Source organism: Carassius gibelio, chromosome A10 (assembly GCF_023724105.1).
Source record: "Carassius gibelio isolate Cgi1373 ecotype wild population from Czech Republic chromosome A10, carGib1.2-hapl.c, whole genome shotgun sequence".
In the NCBI taxonomy this organism is placed as follows: Eukaryota; Metazoa; Chordata; class Actinopteri; order Cypriniformes; family Cyprinidae; genus Carassius; species Carassius gibelio.
In genome coordinates, this window is record NC_068380.1 from 11,702,370 (window position 1) to 11,729,494 (window position 27,125).

At 38.1% G+C, this 27,125-nt stretch overlaps 1 protein-coding gene across 1 annotated transcript in view; it reads left to right on the forward strand.

Moving 5' to 3' along the window:
- The window catches only part of LOC128021176 (protocadherin-16), an 88,466-nt gene that overhangs the window by 6,653 nt on the left and 54,688 nt on the right, over window positions 1-27,125 (forward strand). Inside the window, exon 2 of the mRNA XM_052608182.1 lies at window positions 1,283-3,106. Coding sequence (XP_052464142.1) covers window positions 1,304-3,106 — 1,803 coding nt within the window. The 5' untranslated portion in view covers window positions 1,283-1,303. The remainder of the gene's footprint in view (window positions 1-1,282; window positions 3,107-27,125) is intronic.

A 27,125-nucleotide genomic window follows, 5' to 3' on the forward strand; every position in this document is an offset into this window, starting at 1 on the left:
ATTTGTAAATGGCAAACATTTGAGGCACCAAACCATTTGGAAGTGTCCATATACACAGGAAAATTGGTTCAGAGTGTAGAAATGTTGCTGTGTTGTGTTAATATTTGTGATAAACAAAAGGTAAATAGTTTTTTTTTTTGGGGGGGGGGGTTCTACCTCTTTCACAAACCTACTGACTCATTGTAGCCACTAGAGGGAGCCTGGTTGAACAGCTTAGCAATGAATGAAAACATGCATGTGGTTTTATCTGGAGGGGTTCTTCCTTGTTAAAAAATGACACTGAAGTCCAGATGCAATATTTATTTTCTTCCTTCACTGAGTTATGTGTGTCTCACTGGAGAACTCTTAAACAGAACTGACAAGGACAAATTGCTTTTGTAATCCACTTATGTATAGAGACCACAACAGCCTGCAGTGATGATCTGCCATCATTATGCATTGAGGTTTGGATAATACAGACTTTACAGCTACTCTAGTCAGTGCAAGTGCACGGACTCCTGAGGTTTGTTGCAATTCCAGCCAAAGTAGTCTAATTTCCTAATTTTTCTAGTGTACTTCTTCTGTGGCGTATAAAGTATCTCCTTTTGTCATCCATATGACAAAAGGAGAGATGGTTTTCAACACATGCTCTGAAATCCTGTCTGGCTTTTTTGTCTGAGTAATTTCATTCTCTCTGCTCAGAATTAGTGGCTAGGTTTTACTTTGTAATGTGGTTTTAAATAAGACTACCCCCCCCCCCCCTTTCTATATGTGCGAGTTGCTCATCTCTGCTATAACTGTGATAACCTCTGATGGGACCCACTCAATCTGAATATGACTGGAAAGAAAATATATTTTTCATTAGAGAACAAATGAGGATTAATTTTTCTTTTTTTGTAAAAACTTTTTGCAAGAGGTGTCTATATTATCATAGGTTAATTATTTGATGTTTTATACACTACATTATTAAAGCCATTAGGACTATCAGAAAGTATTACAGAGAAGGCATGTTAGAATAATGGGAAAGCATGTGGAGTGTGTTTTGAAAAGGCGTAGTACATGAATAAGAGCATGCACAACATGTGAAATTCGCTTACTTTTTTTTACTGCCCTGACTGGGGGAAGCCTCTCCTTTCTGAAGCAAACGCACCCCTTTCTCATGCATTCCAGCTGTCTGTGAGAGGCAGTGAGGGAATCATAGATCTGCATTGTTATCTATGTGATAATATTGTGCGCACTAAGTGTTAATGCACTATACTGTGTTAATGTCATTGTGACAATCTGCTCTTCTCCTGTTTTGCAGGTGTAAAGAAACTTTGGCAAGATGACTCTGTTGAATGGCTTGGGGAAAAACACATGTGGACAGTTCCAGATGTGGGTATTCTGGAGGCTAAGAATGCTGTTGGTGTTTTGCGTAGTAGTGGAACTATTAACAGTAATGGTTGGCAGTGAGGGCACACCGGGTATTTTGGAACTCCAATTAGATGAGGAGCAACCTGAGGGGACAATAGTGGGCGACATTAGCGCTGGTTTACTACCTGGAGTTACAGCTTCTCTCTACTTTATCTCTGATCATGAAAGCACAGGCATTGGCAGTGATCTCCACATCGATGAAACCACAGGTATCATCAAGACTGCAAGGCGACTGGACCGAGAGGAAAGGGACCATTACAGTTTTATAGCAGTCACTATGACAGGTTTCACAATCAAGGTCTCCATCACTGTAAATGATATTAACGACCATGCCCCAGCATTCCCCAAGAAGAAAGCCACTTTGAAGATCCCAGAGCTAACAGCGGTGGGAACTAAGTTTTCTCTTGAGCCAGCCACTGATGCGGATAAGGATCAGCTTACCGTACAAGGATATCAGATCAAAGAAGGTAATGTAGGACAAGTATTCCGTCTCCAGACCAAAAGAGCAGCAAACAAAGTCCTTTACCTTGACTTGGTGGTCAATGGAGTCTTGGACAGAGAAAAGAGATCCTCCTACTCCTTGGTGTTGGAGGCCTTTGATGGCGGATCTCCAAGAAAAACTGGTCAGATGAATCTTGATGTCTTGGTGCAGGATATCAATGACCATGCTCCGATTTTCAACCAAAGTCGTTACAATGCCATCATCTCTGAGAGCATTCCTCAGGGCAGCAACATCCTGCAAGTTTTTGCAACAGATTCTGATGAAGGAGACAACGGCCTTGTGTTGTACGAGATAAACCGACGACAGAGTGACCCGGACCGCTACTTCGTCATTGATCCTCGGTCTGGAATCATTACACTCAATAAGGCTCTAGACTATGAGATGAGGAAGGTTCATGAGTTGGTGGTCCAAGCTAGAGATAATGCAAGCCATCCAGAGATCACTAATGCCTTCGTTACGATCCACGTGCGAGACTACAATGATAACCAGCCAACCATGACCATTATCTTTCTCAGTGAAGATGGCTTACCCCAAATCTCTGAAGGTGCTCAACCAGGCCAATATGTTGCTAGAATCTCTGTCTCAGACCCTGATTATGGCGAATACTCCAATGTCAATGTATCTCTTGAAGGAGGTGACGGTAAATTTGCCCTGACCACCAAAGACAGTATCATCTACCTCATCTATGTAGACCAGACTCTGGATCGGGAAGAGAGGGATTCTTATGAGCTTCGTGTCATGGCTACTGATTCTGGAACCCCACCGCTTCGTGCAGAGTCCTCGTTTACGATTCATGTCACAGATGTAAATGACAACCCACCTCTCTTTGACCAACAGGCTTACAAGCAGACCATACCAGAAGTTGTCTACCCAGGTAGCTTTGTGCTGCAAGTAACAGCCAGGGACAAAGACCAAGGTCCCAATGGTGATATCCGCTACAGCATCCTACCAGACAAGAAGACTCATGCCAGTTGGTTCATCATTGACCCCGTCACAGGTATCATAACCACCGCAACCAAGCTGGATTACGAGACGGACCCAAAGCCAAGCATCAAAGTAGTGGCCACTGATGGAGGACGACCACCATTATCTTCCACTGCTCTGGTAGAAATAAACCTCCAGGATAGTAATGATAATGAGCCAGTGTTTAGAAGCAGCTTCTACAATGTTTCTATCAAGGAGAACACGTCAGCAGGAACCTGCTTCCTTGAGGTAGGAATGGCTATGTTTTCCTTTTGTGTGTGTTTCTGTGATTGTATTTCTCTGATAGTTCATGGCCATGATTATATTTTCCAGGTATTACAATGCTAAATGCTGATTTCCTTCTTTAGATTATTGTAAATTCTGATTCACAAGCTGTCAGTTTGATTCTTATTCGATTTGAATGTGATTCATTTGGCTATATTTTAAGGTCAATTTTTGCTGATATATGACTAATGCTGCAAAATATACAGGATTTTTTTTCTGACCGATTTGAAAACGTCATTATAAATGATCCATAAGAGGCTTTTGTTGTGAGAATTGGGCAGTACTGTTCATGCTGTGTGTTTTTGATTTAGTTATTAGTGAAAAAAATGTAAAATCAAGATTTGTACCCAGCCTTACCTTTGACTATAGCAGAAGGAACTAGTTTACATAACATCCTAAATGTCTTGAAACATAATTTAGAAGTATTGCATGTATTTGTTTTGGGTCTTTTATCTTGCTTGAAAGATAGGTTGTAAATTTGTAATTTTACTCACCTAGACAATTTGTAACTATGACATACGATTAGCAGATGTTATCCTCTGACAGAGACTTGCAGAAAGAGTTGCTTGGCAGATGGTAAAATTTAGCTTTTTGTTTTTTTGAAATGTTGGTTTAAGTCTGTTGCCATGATAATTGTTGCCACCAAGTGGCAACTGGGCCAACTGTGTTCTCAAGCTGTTTTTACCCCCGTGGAAAAGAAATTAAAATTAGGCCATGTATTCCCTAATAATAAGCAATTCCAGACTTCAAAGGGCCTCTGTAATGTCCGTTTCCAACAGAAGCATCTGTTGCAAAATACCCTCCAGAACAAACATTTTAGATAAATACTGCAATTCCACATTGTTGCTCGCTCATTTAACATATATTTGGAATGGGTCACTGGTCAGCTTTTGGTGGAATTTAGTATGCGTTTTCACAGTATGGAGAAGAAGTAAGAGAGGGAGAGGAAAAGACAGATAGAGACAATGAGGAAGAAAGAAGCTTTGCCACACACATAGAGGGGTGCATAAAGTCAGGAATAAAAAGGAAGCTGGAAGTGAACAATAGAGACCATTTGGTGAATCTTGGAAACAAGGGGATATTAGAAAGAATTCTATGAAACCAGTTTAACAGAGAGCTGTTTAAATTTCTCAAATAAATATAATTTTTTTGTATTTTAGTCACTCAAAACAAATGACAAGAAAAAAATACAATTGTCTTTTCTATTGAAAGTATATTTTCAGAATTTTGGGCACAACGCAGCACAGTTGGTTTTTCAGTACCCTTGAAGTAACTTTCATTGCATATTTCCTTTTGGTCTCACCGGTGCAGGCTTGGATTTTTTGGTATTCAAAACTCAGTAGCAGCAGTCCCTATGGCACCAGTCTGTACACATTGGCATGTGTACCACAAAACCACCTGTGGTCACTGGTTCTGATCCACTTAGTGACAGGACTTGGCCTGCCTAATTTTTTTCTGACATTTTAGCGATTGTAGACTTTGTCAGTTTCTGAATCACTATTTGTCCCATTAAAGTTTTAATGAAACTGGAAACTTTTGAGTGGGCAGTCATTTTGACTGTGGGGGGATTTCAGTAAACAGTGGTACCATTTTGGAACATATTTCTTTATCTTATTCGTGCACCACCTGCCATCTAGTTTAACCAGACCCTAAAGGGCTAAAATTATGCTATCATTCCCTTAGAACAAACATGTCTCCTTTTTATTTATATTAGGATCATAATAGATTGTGCCTTCTTTACTTGCTCACTGGCACAGTTATAGTCACACTATTACAGGTGCTAAACCAAATCTCATTTCATAAGCCCCTTTCACACTGCACGTTGTACCCAGAAAATTTCCAGAACATTGCTGGATTGCCTTCTGTGTGTACGCAAACACGTCCCGGGATTGATTCCGTGATCGATCCCGGGTAGGGGACCTAGTAATATTGCTGGGTTCAGTCCCGGAACGAGCTCTGTGTGAACAAAATCCAGAACCAATGTCGTAAATGGTGTGTCGTAGTGATGACGCACGTTATTGTGTGACTCATTTACAGGGTGTTTTGAAGGCCAAGACCAACATTCGTAATGAAAAGAATATGTGCAAACTGTAATGAAGCAGGGATCAGTTCCTCACTAATTACGCTAAAGCTGAGATCGTTCGCCAGTTTAAGTGAAAGTTAACGTGTCTAGTGTTTTTCGACTCATACATTACATGTCACACCCCGATGTCACGTGTTATTACGGGACTTTTATGGGTTGTGTTTGAACGCACACACTTATTCCGGTAAATCACTGGCAGTGTGAATGAACCAAAATCTAATGATCTGGGAATGATTGCCGGGACACATTACCCCTGTGTAATCTGAAATCTCAGTGTGAAAGGGGCCACAGACATGTATACATTTTGTATTGATCAAGATTTACATGATCTTTCCTGAAAAATCATAGTGAAACACACACCAAAACAGACAGTGTATAGCAATAAATCCATTATTTCTTCATAAATTTGATCTTTAAATTGATAGAGAAGGATTTGTTTAATTAGTGTTCAATAAACTGATGCTACATAATATAAATTTTAGCACACCTCAGAATAAACATGCATTTGTCTATAGGAAGTTTAAGATGTTAATTAGTAATTTTGAATGAGAGATTGAATCGATACATGTATATTTTTATTAGTTTCAATTTCAAACACTATCCCCCCAACAAAAACACTCACTGCTAAACCAGCCATTTCCTCCGAAAACATGCCTGTTTAACTTAGCTTATAGATAGGATGGTGTATTATTTACACACTGCTGAAAGAGAACCTTTTATTTATTTTTCTGTTTCTTTTCTTCTCCCAAAAGTAATTTCTAGTGGAAGCAGTCTGCTCTAGTTTCCTCTTCATTGTTCTAGCCATTCAACAGATTTCGTGAGTAGGGTGCACAAACCAAACCCTGTTTGGGACAGTCCCTGTTATAGCGTGTTGGGATAAGAATGACCCTTCTTTATGTATTGGACAGAGGTCTCTCCACCCAATGTGCTCATGTATCAATCTTTGGGCTTTTTCATTTGAACCGTTACACTTGCACTTTTATGCTGATCTCAGAACAGATTTTGTTTCCATTGAAGGATTTCTAAAGTGTAAGAAACTGATTCCAAGTCAGTGTACACTGTCCACCCATTATTAAAACCGAAGGTCAGTCCCCTCCTTTTCATGTCTAATAATAAGTCTCTCAATTTTCAATCTGATGTATTGTAATTGTCTCTTATAAGGTGGTCTGGAACATATACATTTAATTCTGAAAAAAAAGAGAGAGAAATGGACTTATACCCAGGAAATAATAAAGACAAACAAATCTCCAAGTGTCATCAAGAGCATAGCATTCTTGTACCTAGATTACTTTCACATTGGAGAAAAAGCATCGAGTTTATATGCTCTTCTTGTTGAAAGAAAGATCTTTTCCTGAATCGTGCCTTGGCAGCTTACGGTCAGGTTCAGCTGGACAGATCTTCAGTACCTAAAGCAATTCATTTTTATCATATGGATTTATTGTATGCTATGCATTTCTTTTTGGCAAGGTAGAGAGTTTATGTTCACAGGTGCAGATAGTGTTACATTCTCCACGTTAAACTGCAGAAAACAATTTTCTTCCCCTGTCGGACCAATTGCATGCACTGTGGTGGTTGAATGGGATTTTGTTCTATAGACTAATCACACTTAATAAAGCAGGGCATGGACTGATGCTTATAGAGGAAGCTAGCAGGGGAACAGCATCCTGTAACACAAGACCAGCCCCCTGGTGGGGTCACATTAAAAAAGTGCCCCACACCAGAAATAGGATCCAGACTGTGACTACACATATATGTGCCATCCAGCAGTAGAGCACACAAAGCTTTTCTGTAGTCGGTAAATGAAGATCCTCCTTAAAATTTACTCTTTATGCCCAATAAACCCCTTTCTATTAAAGCAAAACAATTGGTAATGTCACTAAACAAACACATTACCAGTTTTATAAATGTTCTTAATCTCAAACACTGGTTGAAACCTCGGTCCTGCGGATGTACTGTAGGGTGCCAGTATGCCTCATTTGTTTGAATTCTTACCCGATATGGCGTGAGGCATCAGCCTTTTCTTCATTTCCTCTACTTAGTTTTTCTAAAATTGCATTGTATTACTCAGTTTGGTTCCCTTCGCCCTCTTTGTAGTGAAATGCTTACATTATCATCAAAATACTTATACAATCCTCTTTTTTTATCGGTCAAAATTACATATTCAATTGTGCATCCCAATTTTACATGCAAATTACCTTATTTGCTGTCATTGCAGAATTAAAACATCTGATAATTTATTAATTAAATGTAATCTTTAACAAATTTCCAAAATGAATATCCATACTATATATGCATTTACATGTACGCATTTATTTATTACATTTACCAGGTGCTTTTATCCAAATGTGGAACAAAAGCAATTCATCTAAGAACAAAAAATATGTATAATATACACTGCCAGGTTTATTACACGACTAGATTAGGAAGCAAGCTAGAGATTTTTTGTGCTTTGTTTTTCATTTATTTCAATAAAATGTTTATGTCAATAATATGTTTAAGTTTTAGAGTTTTGAGGTCATTATAAAAAATTATAAAAAAGAAAGAATTGGAATCGGGTATTCCAGAGAGCCATGCACTCTTGATTTCCAATCTTCTTATGCCTCAAACATTCATTTATCTTCAATTCTGTTTGATTTCCTCCTCATTCTTTCATTTCTCTCCATATTTTTCACACATTGTTTGCATTTCCTACTGCTCTTGTGGCTGTTCGCCCCACGCTCATTTGTGAGCATGATCTCTACTGCTGTTGTCTTGGGGTAAAGCGGAGCAGCTGTGGCTATATCTGGTGACATAGTGTTGAGGCTGGCAAGCTCAAAGGTTTCAGGGTGCAGTCGTGCTGTTTAAGATCAGCTAATTGAATTTCATGATGTGTTGAGATGTCTATTACCATGTATGAATCCTTAGGGTCCAGAATGTTGCTGTTGGAGAGTTGCTTCACGAGACAGCAGGTGGTTGATGGCTTTAGAAGTGATGATTCCTTTGGGCTGTGAGGTCAGCGTTTTGGATCATTTTCCCAGGGTGTCATATTTGATATAATAAGTGTTAAAGATGAAAAGCAGAGATGGCCCATTGTGACTGTAGGTAAGTAGAGGCCATCTGGTCATTTTCAGAAGATTGTTAGATACAATCTGGAATATTCTCATGAGGTATTACCTTATAGTGGAGAAGTCCAGCTTCAGTCAAGACATAAAGCTGTCGTCTGAGAGAACAAAAAAACAGAGCAGTAACAGGATACACAATTTTGTTTAGCATTTCAACAATGTTAATTGTTAATTGTTGAGGAAATTGTTGAAAAGATGTTGCTTTCTCTCCCGGAGGAAAAAACTGCAGGTATAGATCACTTGGATGGCAAAATATTTAAAACTGTTGCTAATATCTTATGCAAGCCTATCAGTCACATTTTTAATAGATCTGTGATAAGTGGGGTGTTTCCGGAAATTTGGAAGCAGTCTAAAATTATACCTTTAGTGAAAGATGATAGATTAGGTCTCACTGAATCAAATTGTAGACCAATTAACATTTTACCTATATTGAGCAAAATATTTGAAAAGTTACTTTTTAATCAAATGATGCAGTACTTTGTATCAAATAGTTTGCTCTCCAATTCACAGCATGCTTATAAGCCAGGACACTCCACTAACACTGCATTGGTACAAATGGTAGACCAGTGGCTAACTTTTATGGATGACAAAAAGCTTGTGGGTGCTGTGCTGCTGGATTTCACAGCAGCTTTTGATGTTATTGACCATGACATTTTACTGTCTAAGCTTAAGTGCTATGGGTTTTCACATCAGTCTGTGTCCTTGATAGGCAGTTATCTCTCTGGTAGAAGTCAGCGGGTATTTTTCAACGGGAGCTTTTCTGATTGTAAACAGTTGTCATGTGGTATTCCTCAGGGCAGCTGTTTGGGTCCATTGTTGTTTTCTGTGTTTGTCAATGATTTGCCACATGCTGTTTCAAGAGCAGATGTTGTACTGTATGCAGATGATGCTACAATGTTTTATGCATCACCTACAATTACTGATATAAGTTGTACCTTGCAGAATGAACTTAATGCCATTACAAATTGGGTGAAACTTAATAAACTAGCTCTCAATATATCTAAAACTAAATGTATAGTCTTTGGTACTAAACGTATGCTTGGCAAGCCTTGCAACTTAAATCTAATTATTGATACATCTGTGGTAGAGCAGGTGAGTCAGACTAAACTCTTGGGTGTGAAGCTGGATAGTCAGCTCTCTTGGGCTGATCAGATTGACCACATTGTGTCTAAAATGGCCAAAGGCATTGCTTTTTCCCGGAGATGTTCAGTATATTGTCCACCATTAGTTATGAAAACAGTTGTCCAATCTTTAGTTCTGTCACATCTGGGGTACTGCCCAGTAATTTGGTCCAGTGCTGCACAGGGACATCTGAAAAAATTACAAATTGTTCAGAACAGAGCCGCAAGAGTAGCCCTTGGTTGCTCTTTTCGCTCCAGTGTGGATAAAATGCATACCTGTTTGGGCTGGCTAAAGGTGGAGGACAAACTTAATATAAGTCTTCTCTGTTATATGCACAATGCTCTATTTAAAAGCAATCCAAAATCTTTTGTAGATAAATTGGTTTTTAGTGGGAATTGTCACGCACATGTTACGCGTCAGGTGAGCTCAGGTGTGTTAGTGGTTCCATCCGCAAGGTCCAATTGTATGACAAGAACAGTTTTAGTTAGATCGTCATCTGCTTGGAATAAATTGGACTTAAGAACAAGGTATATATCCAATATATGTAATTTTAAGAAGACTCCAAAACAGATTATTATTAATAGCATTACACCAGTTAATTTGTGACTTATATAGGTACTGACATTTTCAAATGTTGTATGTGTGTGAATGTGTATATGTGGATAAATGTATACATGTGGTTATGTTATATGTAAGTTATATGTATATTATATTTGTGTATTTTTAATTGTACATACGTTTCAGCACATTATGGGCCCCAGGAAGACTAGCAACCACATTGTGGAAGCTAATGGGGACCCAAATAAATAAACAATAAATAAACAATGTTAATCTGCAAACAAAAAATATTTGTTTCCTCAGTATTACAATAGTTCTTGACTAAATCTGAAAAGTAGATAACCGCAGTTTTCCACTGTTGTGTTTTGGTTTTGTTATGTCTCTCATGTATAATTCTTTCTGGTCAAAATGAGATTTCAAAGCAGCAACTCTCAAAATTGTCAGGGGCTCCAAGGCTATATCAGATGAGGCGAATGATGATAATTCGCCAAGTAAGAATAATTAAATACAATTTAAAACTTTAACAGAAGCAAACTTTACTCCTAATAATGTTTCTCAGGTAAGTAGGCTGTAATTCTGCTTCTGTGGACATGGTTTAGCATGGAATAAAACAATTTCACTTGCCGTGATTATTATCCATTCATTGCTTATAGGCAAAGTGAAGACAAACATCCAATAAATTTGCTTTAAACTTTGCATGACAGTTTTTTTTTCTTAGCATTGAGCTCTCACTCTTATGAAGCAGTGCTCAAACGACATTATTATTTTGCACTAAACTTCCAATTCAAAAATATTTTACTTTTCATATTTTCAAATATTGGCTTATTGCATCATTTGCAGTGCTTCACAGGCACGTATGTAATTAATTGCCTAATAAAAGATGTTAAGTACACAGTCTTGTACCTTTTGACATCTGCAAAAGTTTTAAGGATCGAGGCCAAGATATAAGAATAAATGAGACAAACTCTTGAAAACAAGGACATTGAAAAATTTAATAGGGCTTACAATGCAACTGCGATTTAAAAATCAACTTGCATTCTTTTGTGGAATACCTAAGATGATATTTTTAATACATTACGTCAGAATTTGCACTTTTGGGTGAACTATCCCTTCAAGCATGTCTTCAACAAACACCCCTCAGTGTCTTCCCCTCCTGCTAGCTGCTGTAGTTCAAATTTGCTTAGCTAGTTTAGATCTCAGTGTTGCACAGGGGGCAAAAATGCATCTAAGAGGCTAATGAGGCTCGAATAAAAGCGATTAGAGTTTAGTGAAAAGGAAATTAGGCGAATACAGATTGGTAATTACTCACTATCTGCCTTTAGACCATGTATCTATGCTAAAGTTGGATTAGAGTGTGAACCACAGCATGGCTACATTAATCTCTTCTTCTTTCGCTCACGCCATCTTTACGGTCTTAAACATGTACCTTTATAAGCCAACGTGCCAAATAAACAGGGCACATATACACACATGGTGTCATTAATCATGGTCATTCTAACCCATCCTTGCTTTTGCAGACTGTCAGGCACCTAGATTATCCTTCCAGCACACCCAGTAATCTTTCTGTTACCCTGGTGGTCTCTTCACTGACCTCCATCCCTCTCGGTTGATCCTCTGCCAGCTCGTCTTTGTGAAATCTCGCCACTTTTCTACCACTCACTGAACCCTCTGGCCTTCAACCTAACTCGCAGGACCGTTATTTCCCTGCATGTGCTGCCATTACATAATACCCTGTCAGTATTTTTAAGGTTTGTTTGCATTACGTTTAAGAGGCCGTACATTAACCTGAGGTTTTTGTTTGATGGGAAAGGGAGCTTACTGCATTTTTCCAAACCTCATGCTGAGTTGATTAATCTACCCTTGGCAGGGTTTGGGTAAACTTGTTTGAGTTGGCATCCAAGCGTGGCTTTGCGAGATTTAACTCTGTGGAAAAGACCCCGACTACCAAGGAGAAAGATACGGAGGTGCTTCCACTCAAAATTCACGCATTGTGTCTGCTTTATTGTTTATTTATGTTGACCTGCATTGGTTATTTTAGCGCTCCTCTTCAGAAAGCATACAGAAATTTGTGGAAATTTATCCAGCATTTTTTTTTTTCAGCTGATTAGTTGTTTTGGAATATTTTTATTCTAGCTAAAATGGATTTTTGGTAAATACTTGAGTCTTGTTCATACTGTCAGCCCAAATCCTATTTTGTGCATATCCAATTGGTATCTGATCTAAATGACTGACTGTCCACACTGTGTGTCGCGACTATTCAAATCCAATTTGTGTGTCCCATAGCGCTCTGTTTTGCTAATTATTTGCATTGATATATTTGGCAATGACGTTGCGTTGTTATGCCTACGCTAAAAACAAGAATAACAGAAATACAATTTGCAATACAGATGTTGTCTGACAACATGACAACATGTAGCCGCTATGCTGGATTATATTTCGTCTTATGAGGCAGCGGCAGAAACGCAACTTTACTTCATGTTGCCGTCTCCACTGGTTTCAGAACTCAAAGAGGTGCACATACAGTATGAATGTTGCTTAAAATGGATTTACAAAAATCGGATTTGGGCTGACAGTCTGAACAAGGCTTAAGATTGTTACAAAAAAAGTAAACAAAAAAACGCATTATCCCACAATTGCTTTTATTTGAGCTTAACTTGTACTGAACCTAGAATAATCTTCTAACATGGTGGCATTCTGTGGAAACTCGTTCCGCCAGCTGTGGTCCTGTGGAGATAACGATTGTCTTCTACACTCCAGGTGATGATTTTAACCCTGGTTCAATGGCCGTCTATGGTGTGCTGAACCATTCATCATTGTTCCAGTAGCATGCACTGCTCTGAGCTCAAGTGTTTTGCCTTGGGATGACTTTACCCCTGGAACGCAGTGCTCTCAGTGCTTAGAAGGAGAAAGCGGATATGCGGTCGCTCTGTGATTGCAGTACAACTTGACCGGATCATCTGGCTCAACCTGCTCCACCTGCAAGCAGAGATCATTGACTTCTAATAAAGAGCCCTGTGTCCCTCATAATGAGGTTGAGATGTTTCCTTCGCTCCATTTCTTCTAAAGATTGGGTAGATGGGCCAGTGCTGATCAAACAGAAATGTCAGATAAGATCTTTGGACTCTTGAATGTTCAATAAACGCTCTCAGCTGTCTTGTGGGGAGGAAGTGCCATTATTGGATGGTTTCCAGCTAATCAATTCATATACAGGAATTTAAACACGCATCATTCAGATCCAGGTGCTGACAAATAGCAGCAAAATATCCCTGGATAACCCTGAATCTGTGCCGACCACCAGATGGTTGTGCCTGAACTGTTGAATGTATTCATCTTATGAGAGTTCTTATGAGTGGATACTAGAGAGCAGTGGATGCTGTTAAAGGCGGCTGTTTATAAGAAATTATCATTATCCTTGCACACCAAATACGATATATCTTAATATATCGTATATAACACATCTTAATTATTATTTACAATTTTTTATATATAATTATTTCAAGGATTTATTTATTATTATATATTTATATATATATTTTGACCTTTGTTTAAAAATAAGACTTCCTCGTTGCCTTTTTCTCTATCACATTTTAGAAATCATCAGAAGTTATATATCACTTGAAAACATAAAATTTCAAAATTCATCCTTTAAAACCCATTTTAAAATCAGACATTGAATTACCATGTAAATGACACATCAAAATCATGTTACAAAATGTTTTCAGTCATGAATTAAAAATTTTTTAGGTTTGTATCATGCACATTCAAGTCAATCTTCAAAAACGTGAGTGACAGTTAACAGGTTAAAACACACACACACACACACACACACACACGCACACACACACACACACACACACACACACACACGCACACACACACACACACACACAAACACACACACACACACACTGTAAATAAATTGTGACAGAATAAGAATATGCAAATAACTTAATTTTGATAAAAATTACAGATAAAACCTTAAAATTCGTACATGAATTTTCTCTTTTCATGCATTTTTGAATAAATGAATAGATCTGGATCCAAAATGAGCACCATATCATTGACCCTTCTGCTCGTATCCTAAAGCTTTCAGACAGCTTTTATCTTTTATATATAGTGTGCGTTGTGTGTATGTGTTACAGTGAGAGAGATGTCAGCATGTGGTGTGAGTTATTAACAAGGAATTGTGCCAGTAGTCATGGTTACTATGACAATCTGACGGCAATGAAGAGGGAGGTGGTGTGTGTCTTGTGTTTGTGTGTGCGTGTGTCTGTCAGTATAATTGTTTTGTGTAGTAATTTGCTTTTAGCTGTTGGCCTGGTTGGCAATGGTCCCTTTTATCCTTTTTTTTAGACATTTCTATATTTTATTCTGTGTCATGTCTGACCGTTCTACCCTCAAGGACATGAGAAGTAGACTAATTAATTATAAGTGTGTGATCCTTTGTAAGTAAAACTTGCGCGCGCACACACACACACACACACACACACACACACACAAAAAAGTTGCGATAAATAGCCCTTCATTGGGAAACAAAACCCACTCCCTTCCATCTAACATACCTTCTTGGATACTCTGCTATCTAGTAAACTATACACTCTTATCGGACTGCCTGAGCCAGAGAATTACATGACAAAAGAGAGTAAAATGGAAACAGACAGTCTGTGGGCAGTGAGCCATGCTGGTATCACACTGGTAAAGAATAACATCAGCTCTCCCCAGAGATCTCCTCTCTGCCAGAACAAAGAGCCGTCCCTTCCTCCAGAGCTCCTTTCCACTAGCCATCATCTGTTTCTCCTGTTTTGACTGGTCATTTTTACAAGAAAATAGATTTTAAATAGATCTTGGGCTCAAATGAAGCATTTAAACCTGAAATTATGCATTAAATAATAATATTACAGTGTTGAAATTTAAATCCCGGAGTCATTTCTGGAAGGTTTTCAGGTGGATTTTCTTTGAATGTTGTATTGCAATATATATAAGTCATAACTGTGATCAGCACGTGTTATTGTTCCTTGGTAGAGCTACATGTTTGCAAACACAAGATGAGGTTTTCTTATGATTATTTATTTTGTTATTTCACTGAACCCATTTCCCCTCAAACTTACACTGGTTGTGTGTTTTTTTGTGGTTGTTTAAGTATCAGGCTGTGTGTTAATATGCAAATATGCATGTGGGTGGGATTATAAGTGTGAAACTGGTTTAATTGTTACTATGCCATAGAAAATTATCATCATGTGTAATTATCATCATCTTGTTAAATTAAGATTCAGTAACTATAGAGGGGCCATACTCATAATTATCTAAAAGACAGCTTGAAATCTCAGTGGAATCACTCAGTACCAAGGTCTGATCAAGGAAGTTTTCTTTGAAATCTAGATTAATAAATACATAAAATTGATAAGCTGATATAAGTATATGTTGATTAATTTTTCAGTCAACATTCTGGCTTTTTTCTTGGCTTTTGGTCTTTGCTTTGAGTTAATGAAACAACACACACATATACATACATTATAAATCACTATTTTCTGCCAGTTGCCACCATGCTGTCCACATATTAGTAATGGCATTTATCATTTATAACCCAAAGTGGTCAACCACTATTATACAGTACTTCTAAAATCACGTCTGAATATCTATGTTTATGTAATGTCTTTATGCAATTCTCCCAGGTCATCATTCATAGCCCAATATCTAACCCTCAAGAGTCATTAACACTTGTCTCCTGCATGCATTTTCACTGTGTCAAGGTCTTATTAACATAGGCCTATATATATATATATATATATTTTTTTTTTTTTTATAAATGTTTGTAAAATGCCATTCTTAAGTATCTGAAAGTACACTCTTAACATCAGTCAGTCAAGCATTATAATATGATAATCAATATTATTTAATGATAGAACTTCAACGCACTAAGGATTAATGAGCTGCTGGATTCATGAATATTAATCAGGTTGTGTGCTTTTGCTCAAACTGATTTGCTGAAACCAAAACGGGATGATAGTAGGTGAGTGCCAGCCAATGAGATTTGCACATTAGTTCCGCCCACTACAGGAGAAACCAGCAGATCTTAAAAGCTGAAGAATTCCAAAGGAACTGTTATTTTGACAGAAAAATACAATAAAAAATATTGTTTACATGTAGCTTGTCAATTCTCTCTGTCTATCTCTCTCTCTCTCTCTCTCTGCCTGTATGTGAGACAAAGCAACGGTGAGTTGTGTGCCTTCACACTAGAGTTTACGGTTTGTCAAATACAACGCTGCACATTGAGATTAACTGAAAAAAAGCACAGATCGGTTGATGGAGAGTGAAACTCTCAAGTGAGTGAAAACATATCTGTGCTTATACTTAGCCTCCAACTCACACATTGGTGAGTGAAATCAGAGAATTTATTAGCCATTGGCTAATATTAGACATTATTTATTCGCCCAGAGTGAAGATTTAGTCACATATGCGAGTGATTTACTCAAAATGTAGAGGGGTTGTCAGATCTATGATTGTTTTGTAAGTTTACTGAAGCTGGCTGTCATTTCATCACATAATACAAATGGGTTCCATGTTGATTATTCTAGGTGGCGGGACACACAAAACTCTGTCAAAAAAAAATCTGAAGAGTTCAGATGCGAAAGCCTCTAAGTGCCATCTGAAATGTTCATCTAAAATTAGTTTTTTTTCAGGATCCTAAATTTATGTTCTGTTATTTCACTTAAATAGCCTGGAAAAGGACCTGCACATTGCCATTAAAGTAAAATGACTCAACCTAAGCATAGGAGCTTGATAAAAATCCTAATTTTAGATGAAAATTTCAGATCGCATTTAGAGGCTTTTACATCTGAACTCTTCATCTGTTCCTTTGTGAGTGTGAGTTTTGATCTGAAAGGGTAGTGGAGCGTATAAGTCTGGGGTCAGTTTTGACTGAGTGGTTGAGGGAAAGAAAAAGGAGAGGAAAAAGGAGTGTTAGCTAGGTTTAGCAACCTTGTTACTATGGCAATCGACACCCATGGGATGGCACATGTATGGAAAGAAAACTGATGCAAGATTAGGACAAATAGAATGAAAGGCAATGGACTTTTCACTGATGTAAATTGCTGTTGTTTGTAAATCTTTAATAGTCCTTCTTCAAGAGCAGATCTAGAAAAATCCACAATTCATTTGTGCACTTTCATCTGCACTTTCAACTGTTTTGCATGCCAATATGTTTATGGGTGCAAGTGGATGCCATTTCATTGTTTATGAAACGTCATTGTACATGGAACCATTCCCATTCTGGATCGTTTTTGATGTTCGCAATGATTTAAAACTGGTTGTTCAGGCAACATCTCCTACATCAGCACTGCTCTGTGATCCTACTTGTGGCGTAATCAAAACCCGTAAAAAATGGTTTGACAAACTAAAGGAACCCATAAACCCATTTTATTTACCACAAGGGAAATTGGTCTTAATCTTCGGCAGCCTTATTTTCCACCTTATGAAATCTACAGAGGGCTCACTGTACCTCTTGCCACACAGATGCAAACCATTATGCACAGCTAAAGAGAGAACAAATCACTCCACCACAACAATAATTAGAACAATAAAGGCATGTAAACACTCTATGAGCAATACAAAGTACTTGCGCTTTCTGCAATCAAAGAAAAAGTATATTAACCATCAATCTGAGAGCAAAGCGCCACATCCCTTCAACCCCACCCTGTCTCAGAGCTGTGGAGTGATCTAATACAAAGCCCTTTGTCTGGGTGGATAATGATCAAACAGGCAGAGGGGATTTCTTGCAGGATTGGTTTCTCATATATATTTTTGCCCCTGACCTAATTAAAACAGGCATGCTGTATGATCTGTGAGGTGGCTGTTGGGAAAATCCAGTCCCCTGATGGCCAGTTCCTTTAAACAGCAGCTGCTAAAGCTTCAGTTGGTTTGCAGGCACTTGTAATCATCTGATTTTCATAAGTGTTGAATGTATTGATTATAGGGATGCAGAATATATTGGCGCTATATAGGTTGATAATGCAGATTTAGTTTTATTATTTATACGTGTGCACCAATATATTGGATATTTTATTGTACATGGTCATTGTATATTCAAAGCTAATTTGTAAAACCACTAAATGTGTGTACAATTTTAATAAATAATAATATTTTAATGTACATTATGTTAAAATATGTATTATGTAATTATTATTAAATTAAAAATTATTATTAAAATATTTTTAACTACATTTAATTATTTAAATTCACATCTCATTTAAATAAATATAGATTAAATTAAAATGCTTATGTATAAAATTAATTCAAAAATAAATAATTTCTTCTTAGTTTTAGTCTGGCAAGCTTAGAAGTAATTCAAAAAGAAGGGAATGTAAATCTGTTGATCGCTAACATGTTAAGTATTAAATACCCACAGGAAAACATAAATAGGACTTTGATGATTTTATCGACATCTGTGTAATGGTTTCAGACTTTTAGTTTTCTCTAATCTGTACAATGGCGCTATCGCAGAAAGGCTGATTCTAAATGGAGCGGTGGATGCCAGTGAAGTCAGATGTTGCTGTAATTTTCAAACTGGATTACCTCATCTGTTAAAGAATCGCTTCCTTCCTGTGGAGATCTCAGAACAGGAAGCTAACACCTCACACTGATCAGAGATATGCTGTCTGGACCACAGTGCTGTTTTGATGCTTATCAGCAATTGAAAAAATTCCTATAGGAACATGCATTGCTGTACCACAAACAATACAATACGGTAATTTTAGTGGTGAAGCTGGGAGCTCACCTACATCTGGAGTGTGTTTGGTGGAAAAATATTTTTGTAGCTGTTTGACATTTTAGATTTTGAATGAATTAATTTATTCCCGGCCTCCCCGTAAAATAAATCTATTTTTATTTATTTATTTTTAACAGGCTGCCATTTTTTATCTCTCTCGCAAATGCATTGTCACTGTTGCGCTGCAGGGGAGAGAAAAAAGGAGATGGGACGGGAAGAGAGGCGAGGAGAAGTAAGAAAATTGAGGGATTCAATTGAGGGGGGGCATATAATAATAGTTCATTTATCTTTGGTATGCTAACCTCGTGGCTCTGCAGATAATTGAGTTGAACAAAGCCACAATTTGACAATGCATCGTTAGAAAGTATTTGTTGTTATTTTTCACTTCACCCAGAACAAGACAGGATCTAAAGAGGTGGTGTAGAGCTGAAAATTTCAGATAAATGGGAAAAAAATTGCCATTTAATCATTTGAATGCGTCAGAATTACTCTGTGCACATGCACAGTGCAGTGGTGCGTATTTTTACATCTTACATTTTACGAAACTACAGACACTACACTCTTATTTGGAATGTACGTAATGCACATATGACTGTTTGAATGACTATGATTATTTGAATCAGATTGCAATAATTAGGGTACATATAAATAGTTTTTTCATATTGCAATCAGATTTAATTCATTCGGATTTATAAAACTGGGTCCATATCTAGTATGGTCAGGTGAATCCAAAACTACTGTAGCTTGACCATCCAGGACTACCAGAATTCTAGTTGTTATTTTGAAAATGTTGTTTTGCCCTAGTTTTGAGAACCAGACCCAGTCCAAGGTCACCTTGGTGTGTTCCCATGAGGTCTTGAGTGCAACACTCTAATTCTGGCACCTAGAACCAATTATCCCAAATTTTCTTGTAGGTCTCACAAAGATGATGACAGCAGTATCAAGAGTTCTTCAAATGGGTTTAACCCTGAGATCCTTTGGACCTTTGACCCCTGAAACTAAACTAGTCTTCTGCTGGTTGAGTGTAGGGATCTTCTAACTGAATGTAGAGGGCAAGAGAGCAGTGGGGGCGGCTTCTACATACCAGAGCCCTTGAGTGTTTGGGGCTTTCTAAGTAATAGTAATATGACCGTTGACATAGTATAGCTAGCATCAGTGAAATGATGGATCAGGCTGCTGAAGAACCTGGGAAATGTTGTACAGTCACAAGTCAAGCAGCCTGGCTCCCTAGAGTATTTGTTGTTGTGCTTAGTTTCTTCAAGGAGATTTCTGCAGGTCTTTACAGAGTTGGCGAGGTAGCCATGATCAAGCAAAATTTTGCCTTCCCACATAACATTAGTCAACAGCACATCATCTCATGTCAGTGTTGATGTCAAAGTTTTGCTTTTCTTTAAGTCTCTTCTCTTTAAATCGCCTTTTATATCTAGAAAGAAATCCAGCTTTTCATCATATTCTTCTCACAAACCTCTTCTGTCTCCAGCCTAAACAAGTCAGGTCTACTGAGCCATTTGGTTTTTTGAGCTCTTTGATGTCACTGGGCACTTACGATTTATTTAAGGCAGGGCTCTGTATAAAACTGCTCTGAATCTCAACATCCCTTAAGCACATAATGTCTCTGGAGGGAATTCTGGAGAGAAATGTCTCTGCCATCACACATCTTGAGGTTTCTCTCAGTTCTTAACCGTGCAGCACACAAGGAACGCCTGCTGTGTTAGTGAGACCACTTTTCGTAAACATCGCAACCTTTGTCTAAAAGTCTGCTGGTGGTTAAAGGACCCTCTTCATATGGTAACAATCTTTTCGCAAGCTGTTCGTATGCCACCAAAGTCATGTTCAGATTTCATTAAGAGGGTCGACAGCTGCCCTGAGAAAAACATTCCCCTAAATTGGAAAAATAACACAGAACCTCATTTTCAAGGTAATTAGTCTTCTCTGTTTATTTGTATAATAGACAACCAGGTCCATGACTTTTACATTTTATACATCAAACTCCCCATTTGTCTTATGGTTATGGGCTCTGACGGTTTAGATTGAGTGTCAGACCCAAGCTCAGAACGCCACTCAGATCCCTGGGAGTCACTCCACAATAGTGGCCTTTTATTTTAGCTGGTGAAAATGGCTATTAAGTGGAATAGTTTCTTTATGTCCTTAAGCAAAATTAGGTTTTATGTTGAACCGAAAACAGAAACATTTGAAGTGTAATAGCAATTGTTTTTTTTTTTTTGGAGTTGATGTATGGAGTGAGCCTTCAATGTGTGGCAGAGCTTAATTTATATGCCCTGTCTGGTGGTAACAATGTGAGCTTTAAAGATTTCCATCCCTCGCTTTCCTTTCCAGGATCTGGGTTTAAAGATTAGGTGTAAATATATGGGTATTCTAGCTAAACTTTCTTTTTTGCTTTCTTATATCCTTTCCTGCTTGTTTCTTTCTGCCTGTCTTGTCTGTCTTTTCTTTCTTTTCTTTTCTTTCCTTCAATATTTATTTTATTTTGCATGTTTTTGCTTGTCTTTTTCTGTCCGTCCTTCTTGCCATCTTACTTTCAGTCTTCATTCCTTCCTTCCTTAATTCCTTCCATCCTTCAAGTCATATTTCTTTCAGTTTGTCTTTTTATTTCTCCTTCTGTTTCTTTCTGTCTCTCTGTCTGTTTGTATTTTTCCCTTTGTTCAATCTTTTTATCCATCCATCCATCCATCCATGTTTCTTGCTGCCTGTTTTTTCTTTATATGCCTTAACTGTCCTACCATGCATCTTTCTTTCTTTAGGTTTGCCTGCATGGTGTCTTCTTTCTTTCCATCCATCCATCCATCTTTCTGCCCATCCTTCTATCCAATCTGTCTTGTCTTTCTGTCTTTATTTGTCTGTCCATCTTTTTTTTTTTCTCTCTTATTCTCCTTCCGAACATACAGTTTTCTGTTTGCGTACATTGAAACCGTTTCATTTAAACCATGAAGATGCTATCCATTTTGAGCAGACCAGCATGCCCCAGGGCACTGTGGGATGCTAAATGTTTCCCCTCACCAGGAGGAAATGAGGAGTGTCTAAATACAGTTTAAATGAATCATAGAGAACAGCATTGGGAGATTTAGCCCATCTAAACCCCAGCAGACCAGACACAGGAGCACTATAGGTGCCCAGGAGTCCAGAAAGACACTTTAAAGCATCCTTTATCTACTCTTTGTGAAATAGAAGTCTAGAGGGTTCTTGTCTCCAGCTGACGGTTAGGTGTTAACGTATGTTTCCGCGCATTAGTCTCTGGTGAACTAATTTGGCCTAATTCCTGGGTTGAAGGCTGAAAGGCAAAATATATTTGCTGTTGTTGGACTATATATTTGAAACGTATGCTACAGTGATATTTAAGGTTTGCAGTGCGGCACTGTATGTATGTGCTGCCAAAACAGAGTCCTGGGATTTGAGTCTGGGAATATTTTAAGGTCAAACAGTGGTGATGTAGAGAAGCCTGGCAGCTAGGCATTATCAGGTCACTGTTGATTTAGGAGGAAACTGTTGGGTCTGGAGTTTTAACTTACCTGGTTGTGGACCAACGGAAATAGTCTCTATATTACACAAATTTAACACTTTTAAATGTAATCTCAACAAATCTCAACATGAATATCCATTTTTCACATTGTAAATTTATTACTCTAGCACTTAAAACTGTAGATTTTATTTTTTGGTGTTATTTTTTCACTTATTTAGACAAAATTGATAGTTTTTAGCGGATTATGTTTATATGTTTATTGGTGTCATTATAATGTCAGGGTATTCCTAAATCAAAAAACCTAGAATCTACTTTGGAGACTTTTAAAAGGAAACATGTTTCCATGGTGTAGATGTTCAGACTTGCTGAAACAAGAACATAGCCTTTGTTATCCATGGTGTGGATGTTTTACTGGCGTTGTTTTGAAGGGATCTATACCGACCCAAAATTTTTTTAATTAGTTGTGTTTGGTTCAGTCAGCCTGGACACACCACAGCATTCAAGTTAGGATAAGAGAAATGTTTCCAAGCAGTAACTTGAGTATTTATGGAACATTTCCCTAGATGTAGTGAAGACTTTGTATCTTTAGGCTTTAGGCTCATTGCTTAAGTTTCTCTAACCATGCAACTTGTAATGACTATGGTGGCCCGAAATTGGGAAAAGAGTACTGAGTTACTTTTGTTACTCTTATATGTCAGTCAATATAATGAGAATGAGAGTGAGCGATCACTTCCTTTATTCTGTCATTCTCACACACACACACACACGCACACACACACACACACACACACACACACACACACACACACACACACACACACACACACACACACACACACACACACACACACACACACACACACTTTGTTTTATATCAGATCCACAATTGCTTTGAATCTCTGTTATTAACTGAAACATACTATGCCAACTGTTGCCTCAAGCATGTAAGGGAATGAAAAGATGGCAAAACATTTTCGTATTTCTTCTTTTGGGAAATTATTCTGATCGTTCCAGTGTTTCGCTGGCAATCTGCAAAAAAGAAAAACCAGCCTTCAGGCTGGGCAAAAGCCAGGTGCCCAAGACCTGGGTAGTGTTATTCGAGACATTTAGCAGCCGGCCTTAAGTTATAACTCTACCTGACAGCTTTATCCTATGGGCCTCTTTCACTTTTTCCCCTTCACATCTCTCTTTTTCTCCACATACAGTCTTCATTTGTCTCTGTTTGTCTGTCAGGTGTGATGTTTTTTTTTGGCACACCGTTGTTGGTGATCCTTTTAATCAGTTCTTCCACTCCTCCTCTGTCCGGCCTCCTCATCTGTTATGAGTGAGAATGAGTCAGGCAGCTGTTTCAGTGGTGGAAATAAGTCTTTGAGATCTGCATGAAGGTGAGAAATGACTAAATGTTGTGCCTAGTTACTTCCCAGAGGGACTATCATCTTTAAACTGAACCCTGTGCTCGGAGAGTGGTCAGTTTCTTTAGCCACAGGGAGTGTCTATCTTGTTCTCTCTATTTCTTCTCCAGTTATTTCTTCTTCACACATAAGGATACCATGACAGTTGAATAGACGGACAGAGCGTGACCATGGATTGCTGTTTTTTATTATTTTTTTTATGTGTAACCTTAGAGCTAAAGTAGAGTACATTACAAGCAAAGAAACCCTGCCTGTATCATTGCTTCTTCGGAGTAAATCTGATTTGATTTCAAAGAGTGTTTTGGTATGGTTTTTTACAATGCCTGTCACATCAACTATGAAGACAGACATTAAAGCAGTGGTTCTTAACTTGTTTTGATTTTGTTTCAAGATGTAGATTTTACACTTTGCTAGAAGTGGCAACCCAACAGAGTACAAAAAATGTTATTCGTACCAAATTGAATTTGTACCAGTCCTTTTCAAATTGTTTTGTTTTGAATTGATTTTAATTTCTGACCTGCCAATCTTTTACTACTCTGAAAGTGTACCTGCTTAATTTGTGTTCGTTAAAGGGGAGGTGAAATGCTCGTTTTCACTCAATATCCTGTTAATCTTGAGTACCTATAGAGTAGTACTGCATCCTTCATAACTCAAAAAAGTCTTTAGTTTTATTATATTCATAAGAGAAAGATAGTCTGTACCGATTTTTCCTGGAAAAACACGACCGACTGGAGGCGTGACGTGTGGGCGGAGCTAAAGAATCACAAGCACCAGTAAGCTTTTGCGTTGAGAGCATGTGGAAGCTGTGACATTACCGTGAGGAAAAAACCATCATCCAAAACAAACCATGGCTAACAGTCAGATTCAGCCGTTTATTTATGATCCAGAATCAGATCCCGAGGCTGAAACTGAACGAGAGCAGCAGCAGCAACGACTCGCTCCGAGCGGGGCTCGAACCCGGGTCTCCGGCATGTGAGGGGATGCACTAACAAGGAGGCAGAGATATTTGAAGCAGTTTTACTCACCGCCTGCGGTTCCAACACACGATCGTGACCCTTTTTCGTTGGGATTGCATCATCCTTAAGAAATAAATGATGCGCAAATCCGTCGTCAAACTGGGCCTTGTTTGTAAAACAAGCATCTTCGAAATGCAGGGAACAAACAAAAACACTTGCACAACTCCGTTGATGCTCTGTAAAAATAAACTCCATCCACTTAATGCTGTTTTTTCTTTGGTAATCTGTGCAGGGTTGTCTTGCCCTGGCAACCAAAAAAACACTCCTTTTGTGACATTTCGCGACGCTCGCTCTGATCAGTGAATGTCTGTTGTGCTCTCAGTGCTGTGCTATACAGGAGCGCGCGCTCTTCCGGGAGAAGTGCCCTTAGGACCCATGTAAGGAAATTCCGCTCCATCTAATGTCACACAGAGCCATACTCGAAAAAATCTTTCCCAAACTTGTGACAAACCGGAAGGAGTATTTTTGGAACAGAAATACTCCTTCAAACGTACAACTTAATTTTTGAAACTTTGTCCATGTTTAGCATGGGAATCCAACTCTTTAACAGTGTAAAAAACTCAGTATGCATGAAATAGCATTTCACCCCCCCTTTAAAAGATCTGGGGCATGTCAGATCTTCTGCCATATCAGTAAACAGGCTACAACAGCTTTTAGCTTCAAACCATGTTTTCATAATGACTACCTGATCTACTGATTACTTTGAAAACTGGATGAAGAACACTGAACAGTGTTATGCTTAAACTATTGCTAGACATATGTGCAGTTTCTGTAAGGGAACACATATGCTAGTTTTGTTTTACCTTGCAGCTTTAAACGTAATCATTTCTTACATTAAGCAGATTTCTGCTGCTTGAACCCAGCTGGTGATAGATACATACAGAAGGTTGGCATATATTCACTTAGTATATTATTATCATTCATGCCATATTAGCAGTTTCCCCCGAAATGAAAATTAATTTACCCACACTCATGTTCTTCCAAACCTATATGAGGTTTTTTAATCTGTTAAACATAAAATAAAAAAATATAAGAATGTGTGTAACCAAACTTATTGTTCCCATAATATGGAAATCAATGGGGACCAACAACTGTGAACATAATGGGGAATTATAGGTTATAATCTTGAGAAAGAAACCCCAGCCTTCTCTTTACTTCCCAATAACAGGGCAGCTGTCACCCAACCCCACCCGGATTCTGTCACCCGCTTAAAACCATCGTCCACACAGCAGGTGGAGTGATTCCTGCCTCCAGCGCTCTGAACACTTGGGGGGATGTTTAGTGTTAGTGCAACTGCTGTCTGCCTGGCCCGCTGAGCCAAAACTAATGACAATAGATTAAAATGAAAGTGTAGATGAGATGAATTTGAGAGCCTTCTTTTCATAGAGTCGTGGAGATCATAATTACGTAATTGTTGAAATCTAGATCGATTCGGCAACCCGTTGTGTTCAGTTAAAGTAAGGACATTTTCCATTAGTTTTCCATCATGGCAAAATCACGTAATGGGAAAATGTGCTTTACTAACAATGATCTCACTCCAGCATGCTATTTATGCACATGGTCTATTGGTAAATTCTTTTTTTTCCGGGATATTTGAGAAAATAGCTTTAATTGCTACCCTTAAACTTAAACATCTCTAACTTTAACTGTTGTTTCTCAGCTAAACCGGGCATGTTAAACAGAAAAGGAGCAGGGGATGGGGTTAGGGGGGAATTGGAGGCCCCTCTCATGTTTCTCCAGGGATGGTCTGTCTTGGCAGTCATGTGTAAATATCTGTACATGTCTGTTTTATCAATCTGAGGCACTCCTCATGCGAGGTGCTGATTGGAGACCCAAGGCCATCTGTCAAGCCTGGATTTCAGCAATTGGATTTTGCAAACAAGAGCACCGGCACTAAACACTATCACTCCCAAATGTCAGGCACTACTATATATGCAGAGACCTGCAGCTTAAACAGTGCAAAGAAGTGAAAATAAATCAAGACTCGTTTGAAGAAAAATTATAGTTTAACTCCAAGAATCGATCACCTGGGGTTTGGGTCAGGGTTTGATTTAGGGTTAAGTGTTTCACCTCTCGGGTCAGCGAATGGTGAGAGATAGCAACTAAGCCCTTGTCTGCTGATCGATTATAATCACAGTTTCAAGGTCAAAGGTTAGAGGTCAGAAAGTAAGCACAGGAATGCAACGCTATGCCGGAACAGTCTGTTTAACTTACCTAGCAACAACACTTTTATTTATTTTTCCATATAAAATTTTTTGCAACTTGGATGGAAACATAGCTAATCTACTTATTTTTTCACTGATTAATTTATTTTTATATATTTATTTTTTATGTAATTACATTTTTTTTTTTCATATTATTTTTTCGTATGGAAGCTGCTAGTGATGTACTGATTTGTCACTGTTTTTTAATAAAAATATATTTAATTTAATTTATTTATTTTTAAAAA